This window comes from Cebidichthys violaceus, unplaced genomic scaffold (genome assembly GCF_023349555.1).
Source record: "Cebidichthys violaceus isolate CVI_PGR_0920_01 unplaced genomic scaffold, fCebVio1.0.p SCAF_20, whole genome shotgun sequence".
Lineage (NCBI taxonomy): Eukaryota > Metazoa > Chordata > Actinopteri > Perciformes > Stichaeidae > Cebidichthys > Cebidichthys violaceus.
Genome location: NW_027176373.1, coordinates 6,187,802 through 6,195,281, shown reverse-complemented (window position 1 = coordinate 6,195,281; position 7,480 = coordinate 6,187,802). Strand labels below are relative to the sequence as shown.

At 40.1% G+C, this 7,480-nt stretch overlaps 1 protein-coding gene across 2 annotated transcripts; it reads left to right on the top strand.

Annotated features, from left to right (window-relative positions):
• Positions 1-566: 566 nt before the first annotated feature.
• inpp5kb (inositol polyphosphate-5-phosphatase Kb) lies at positions 567-6,889 on the top strand. Of its 2 annotated transcripts, XM_068716501.1 has the most exons (13): positions 680-787; positions 1,153-1,257; positions 1,410-1,518; positions 1,801-1,917; positions 2,325-2,500; positions 2,610-2,721; positions 2,828-2,937; positions 3,030-3,056; positions 3,943-4,156; positions 5,031-5,168; positions 5,253-5,336; positions 5,429-5,533; positions 5,634-6,889. In XM_068716501.1, the coding sequence occupies exons 1-13, from the start codon at positions 693-695 to the stop codon at positions 5,697-5,699; spliced, it is 1,458 nt and encodes a 485-aa protein (XP_068572602.1). In that variant the 5' UTR covers positions 680-692; the 3' UTR covers positions 5,700-6,889. The 2 variants fall into 2 exon arrangements, with proteins under 2 accessions (XP_068572601.1, XP_068572602.1); XM_068716500.1 differs by lacking the exon at positions 3,030-3,056 and having other exon boundaries at positions 567-787.
• Positions 6,890-7,480: the final 591 nt, after the last annotated feature.

Genomic DNA, 7,480 nt, shown 5'->3' with positions numbered 1-7,480 from the left:
ACACTACTCACAATGATGGAGGATCAGCCTCCAGTCCTTCTCTTCCACACTTCCATTGTGACGACACACACTCACAGACAAACACACACACACACATGTTCACATGCCCGTCTCCTGCCTGCGATTAACGCCCAAATCGGACTCCCTCTTGCCCACATTCCTGAGTCGACCCCACTGCTTTGTCAGTCGTTGCTCCGATTGCTGCATGAACACAAGGGACTCTGCCACAGAGAGGACTGCACCGCTACAGACAAAATTCCGCATTGTGCTTTGGAGTTTTTTTATACGGCGGACGTAAATCAAGAGCTGCCTGAAGAGAGATTTGACTAACTAGGAATCCGTTCACGTTACTTCCAGTGGCCTGAGCAGAGTGGGCCGCTTTAATGGCTGCAGCCAAACCAGCCAAAGAAGTCTGAGGAGAAATAAAGCCAGAGGAATTTCTTCCACTGGATTTTGCCTGTTTGCCCTGAAAGGACAGCACCTTTATTTTTCTATTTTAGTCATCTTATATAACCTTCCTGACCCTAAGGACAAACAGGTAACAAAACTAACACCAGGATTTAAAGATGGACCCCTTTACAGACAGTCCACGCGTGCGCTCTGACAGCATGAGCAGTTCAGTCTCTCAGGGCTCGAGGTCCAAGGTTCTCCTCCGGCAGCGTTTGTCTCAGCTGCTGACCTGCATAGAGGACATGAGCTCTGACGACGAAGCCAGTGAAGAAGTGTCACGCACTCTGGACGAAGCGTTTCAGCTCTGCGGGCACTTCATTCCCACAGATGCTTTCAGGTTGACATGCGCACATGCTTATTCACATATATACACACGTTTGCACAAATACACTGGCAGGAAGTGTTTGAGTTTATCTGTATTTCTTCATAGTTTGACTCTTCTCAGTGGTTTCCAATTCAAAGATTAAAGAAAATGTGGATGTTAATTATATTCTTCTGTATTTTTACTTTAGTATTTTCCAATGCCCGATACCTCAAACTAGTTGTTGAATGCTGATTTATATGTTGTTGAAAGTAGAAATACAAATAAACTAAAAAATAAATAAAGTACAATTTATTTTATAGTGTATTTGCAACAATTTGTCAATATTTTCTCTTTTTCCATCACTTTGGTCAATTCTTGTCATAATCAAACACTGACAGGCTGCACATAGTGACCTGGAACGTGGCCACAGCAGAGCCCCCTGAAGACGTCACCTCTTTGCTGCAGCTGGATGTCCAGCCCCCCACAGACCTCTATGTGATCGGGTGAGAAATGACAATATGGAAACTGGAATTTAAAACTTTTGCCAGGAATTGGACTGAAGGATTAAAGTGTCTCGTTATTGCTTCATCAAGAAAAAAAGGAAAAGATCACAAATGTGAGTGTATTTTCATCGGTTTGTGTTGGTGTGTGTCAGCCTGCAGGAGGTGAATGCCACCCCTGTGAGGTTCATCTCTGACTTACTAGTGGAGGACGCCTGGAGCCACGTCTTCATGGACACACTGGCACCCAGAGGCTTCGTCAAGGTGAGAGAGGGCGGAGGGAGAAAAAGGGAAATTGTAAGGCGTGGACTGATATGAACAGAAGTTACACATTTAAATCCATTAAGCTGGTGAAAAAATATAGTGTTTTATACCTATGGGGCTACTATGACAAAAAAATCCTCTCAGATTTTATCTTTAATGCAAAATAGTGTTCCTCATAATGTTACACATAACTGAGTTTAACCAAAACATTTTATAGGAGAGATAAAAAAAAACTACAAAAGAAAGAAACGATTAATGAAATGTATCTCCCTCTCTGTCTAGGTCACATCAATGAGGATGCAGGGTTTGCTGCTGCTGGTTTTTGCCAAACAATTTCATCTCCCCTTCATCAGAAACATCCAGACCACCTACACTCGTACTGGCTTCTTTGGTTACTGGGTAGGTTATCACAATGGAAGCGTTGGCTATCCCTGAACCTTATAAACAGCAACACTGTTAAACTCTGCACACCAGAAATCCCATCAGCATTAGATACTGCAGAGTTTAAATACATTATGTAAGGCCTATTGTGTTTGGTTAGTGGGATGTGCAACAGCTATGACTGGTTGAACTCACTAACAAAGAACAGTAGAACTGGTGCGGTGGGGCAAACACTTGCTAGAGATATTGGAAAAACATTATCTGGATGAAACTACATTTTACTTTCTTGTAAATACTGCAATAAAATGAATCCATATTTTGACTGCATCATTATTCCCACAAGATCAGAAATATGGAGTTTATACTTTGGAAACCAACTTTATATTAACATGCTGTATCCGTACCCCTCTGTTTATCTGTGTCAGGGTAACAAAGGAGGAGTGACCGTCCGTTTTTCCTTCTATGGCCACATGGTGTGCTTTCTTAACTGCCACCTAGCAGCTCACGTGAACTACGCTCTGCAGCGTGTTGATGAGATTGAGTACATCCTGGAGACACAAGACTTTGACCTCTCTGACACCCCACATGTCCGGGATCACAAGTCAGTGCAGCTACACCGAGGCACTCAAACACGGCATGCTGACAATCACACACTCTGAAATACATGTTGTGTAACAGGTCAAAAAGAAGCTCCATCTCCTTTCACACAGGGTGGTGTTCTGGTTTGGCGACCTGAACTTCCGTATTGCAGACCACGGCCTGCACTTCCTCCGTTCGTCCATCAACAGTGGGCGCCTTAATTTGCTGTGGAACAAAGACCAGGTGATGTGCAGAAATAAGCACACGCACGCACACACACACACACACACACACACACACACACACACATTGTATTACACACTCACAAATTTATTTCATGTTCCTGCAGCTCACCATGATGAAGAAGAAGGAAGCTTTCCTGCAGGAATTTGAGGAAGGGCCTTTAAACTTTAAACCCACCTACAAGTTTGACCGTAACGGTGAAACCTATGATACCAGGTAACGTGTGCCGAAAACAAATATACAACACACAAATCAACACATTTCTCAAACATCATCTGTTCTCTTGTTTCCGGTGAAATTCTGTACAGCACTCCGAAGACATGGTTGGGTTTTGCGTAAGAAGCACTCTATGTTTTTGTGTTGCATGCCCCACATTCCCTTATTTCTTAGCCACAGCCCCTTCTATATTTCTCCTAACAGTTAAATGTGTCTCTAAACGTCACATGTAACCCCTGAGACACGCTTAACAAGAACCCAAAGCAGCCAGGGCCGTAAACCCTGACATACAGGTGATATTGGGAGCAGCTCTTTCTGTGAGTCATATCCATCCATGACACTAGCACCATGTATGTGTCTCTCTCAGAAAGAGCACTGTGTTGCTGCCCCTAACCATGTACAGACCCAGGCCCCTGCAGCGCTGCAGCACCACCCTCTTCTTCCTCCTCACCTCCCTCACCTGGGGGCTGCTCTCTGTGTGGTTGGGGGCCTGGCACAGGGAGCTAGACCCGCCAAGGTGGGTGTCTCCATAGATATACCCTGTAGGAATAAGAGCGGGCCCCAAACATTACAATATAGGCCCCTTGAAGGTTTAATATAATCACAAAATGATTGGAGACACTGATATAAATGACAGAATACAAATGGTGTTTAGTGAATATAATAACCTTCATGAATTTCAGACGTGTTTTGCAAATTCATGATACCTGAGACAACTTCCTCCTCCACCCAGCACCCCATTGTTTGTTCTTACAAAATGCTTGTGTTATTTTTATAGTGAATGTGCATATACACAAGCTGTAATACCATGTCTCCTTACAACCATTATTTCTCCACAGCATGCTTCACCGTAGGTATAGCCCTGCACTGCATGTGCGTTTGTGGTTTGTGTTCTTTATTGTCTCTAATATTTTTGTTTAAGAATAAGAATTGTTGGAAACGTGACATATCTAGCATTAGAAACAGAGAAACTGTGTGATCAACACTTGGCTTTGCTTTGCTCAGTGGCAAGAAGAGGAAACCGGCCTGGACGGATCGGATCCTCTGGCGCATCAAACCCAAAACCCAGCCATCAGAGGAGGATGATGAGAAGGCATCAACTTCTACTGATGATGGTCTTGATGAGTATCCACTCCTGGTCACTCAGGACAAGTACACTAGTGACATGAGCTACGGAGTCAGTGACCACAAGCCTGTCATTGCAACCTTCAGTCTGGAGGTGAGAGCAGCTCACTGTGGGACGGGAGGACGTCACACAATTTCTGAAACTAGAGCTGTCTTTGTGTCAGCACTTTACACCCAAAAAAGAAAAACATATACACAAAATACAAAATATCTTACATCTTTTGAAAAAGCAAACACTTCTAAAAATGGCATTTTTGCATCACAAAACACCCACTTTAAACACCCACATTAAATAAATAGTTATTTCCACATGCCAACTGCACACTGATGTGCTAACTATAAAACGCTAGATTTCTTGGCATTTTAATTTGTTGCATGCTGTCAATACAGACTATGGATACAAATTCAGTAAGGAAACAAACTAATGTGTTTATTCTCAATACTCATATATTCATAACAGTATCACACAACTGAAAATGACATGAACGTAGTTACTGTATTGTACTGTAAACAAAATACAGTATATATTGCAATAATAGTCCTCTAACTTTCTCTCCAAAATTGTACTTCATTGTTGTGCACACCAAAGAACAAACCTGAATCCTATTTACAGTGTTCAAGATTTCTAAGTGCTCTAATTGGTTACAGGTGTTTTCACAGGTGCATTCTGGGTGTAGATGATTGGTAATTGAGTGTGGTATTTCAATGGCAGTGTTTAGCCAACAACATGCACAGGCTTAGTTTCTGACTGATGTGTCTAACGTAGATAGATGTGTGTAGCTATTTGCAAAAAGTAGCATAACTGACCACTAGATAGGATACATGAGTTAGTGGTTTCAAACTACCAGTTTTGTGTTTTGGCAAAAAGGTGTAAACAGTGCATACTGTATGAGTCTGCTTCTTTCCTTCTGATTCAACCACTATTCTCTGCATTATTAAAGCTCCTTCTCTTTCCTCTTGTCCCCCAGGTGAGGAAGTGCTTTGACACACCACTGGTGCACGTATCTCCTCTGGGTGTATGGAGCGCCGACCAGGAGGCCCTTCTTAACTACACCATCCAGGAGGACTTCATGTCCTCTACGTGGGATTGGATCGGCCTGTACAAGGTACTGAGACGGACATAGAGGGGGAAACAAACAAACTAATATAATGCAATAAAGATTTGAACTCTTGGGGTTATTCTCCCTCAGGTGGGATTCAAGAGTGCGTTCGATTATGAAACCTTTGTTTGGGTTAGAGAGGAAGAGTTGCCAGAGACAAATGAAGTCATTCAGGTAAAGTGAAAGTGACACATTTGTGGAATGTTTGGACAGATAATATATCAATGTTTACTTAATTTATATGAATGTGTATGTTTTGGTTACAGTTATCTGTTGATAAGGACGAGATCCCTCTGCTGGGTGGACATTATGTTTTGGGTTACTACAGTACAAACATGCAAAGCATCATCGGCCTCAGTGCTAACTTCCAGGTGAGTGTACCACTGTTACATTATACTTTGTTTTATGTCAGTGACGTATTATCAGTTGTTTACTAAGGAGAGGAGTGAGTGTGTCCTTTCAATCTTGCAGATCCTGGAGTCAAAGCGTGCCGTCATGGAAGGTCTCGTTCCTGAAAACATCAATGGACTCAACTAATAGGAACAAATTCACCACAGTGCCAAATCATATTCCTCTCCCCTGGAAATTTACACAGAATTTATTGTGTGTCTTTCAAATTCCCCCAAGATCAAATCATCTACTAGATAAGCTGATTCAGTCAGTGAATAATGGCCTCCACACTGTGCTATCACATGGACTGGAAACTGTTTCCATCTTTGCCTTTAAGGAGTTCACCTTAAGTCAGATTCACTCTTTCTGGAACACTTCCTCCACAAATAAGATGTATTGCTGTAACGAGTAGCCGTCTAGCTTATCCACAGGCCTTTCTCTGCCTGTTAGAATAAAGGAGTAAGTAAAGTTGTTATTGTAGTGGATTATACACTGCAGGTCTATACAGTCCTTAGTCAAATAATATTTGAAAATACACTTTTATGTTTTGATTTGGTCTATGTTAGTGTCAGTGCAGAAGGTTGTGCAATAAGTGTAAGACAAATCTACCAATCATAGGGAACTGTATAGAAAATGCTACGTTGATGCTGGCTGTTACTTTAATGCAGAAGGATGCATCTGGTAATTGAGTTTTGAAATTCTTGCTAAGGATTATTGATTGTCTTTGGGTGAACTGATGGGAGAAAGATATATATAATATGATGGACACATAAAGTCCTCTCAGAATGTTTAATGTTAGATGTGGACTTCTACACTGAGGTGTTTTGAGGCATATACTGCATTATAACAATTATAGTTCCCATATGAGTTTAATGTGTATTATGACAAACACTCAAAGCAGTGAACAGAATCATGATAACATTGTATGTTGAATACATTATTTATCTATCTTGCTGTAAACTTCTTAACTGTAGTTTCTTACATTAGTGCAATATACAGGATGCCTTTTTCTATTGCAATGCAAATATGATGATTGTTGTGTCAAAGAAAAACAAAGTGTCAAAATGTCTGTGGGTGTTATAGTGAAATTGTGTCTAATTGATTGAATGAACAATATCAGCAACAGAGCACAATGATCAGTATGTATGACGTGCACTGGAATAATGTCATTGTGGTTATGAGATATTAATAATGAGATATATGAATTACCAGTTGGTTAGGGAAGTGCCGGAAAAGGGTATTTCAAGTTCATCTGTAATCTCAGTGACTTCTTTTAAAAGCAAACAGTTCAGTTTTCCTCTTGATGTATCAACCCCCCAAAAATGTTTCAGGTCTAATTAAAACTGAAAATGAAAAGCTGACTGCGAGAGTTCTTTGGCATTTGGAGTAATTAATTTGTGATTGTACTCAACATGAAAATAATACAACCTATTTTCATATCCAATGGTAATGATACTATTCTACAACATATCTTACAATCAACAACTCTGATTTGGGGAGCTTGAATCTAGATATATTCATTGTAGAGGTTGATTGTATTCAAAAGTATTCAAGATATATATATATATATATATATATATATATATATATATATATATATATGCATCATCTGGGTATGTATAATAACAATTAAAAAATAACCATTATTAATTGTATCATTAGTGTTACATTAATAATATTGTTATTATTGTCATAACCAACATCATTGTTATTAATATCGTTATTTTTGTATCATCATTAATATTATCATTATTATTATTCACTGCTATAATTAAACACTAATAACACTAATTTAATTTTGTGGTGTGAGGAGAAGTTGTGGAAACTTTTTTGGGGTTTCTCTTGAGGTACTTGAAAGTTGACATTGAGCGAAACTTACAGAAATATCTTTTAAAAAAGTGAAAATGGTTGTAGTACGGCCATAGACT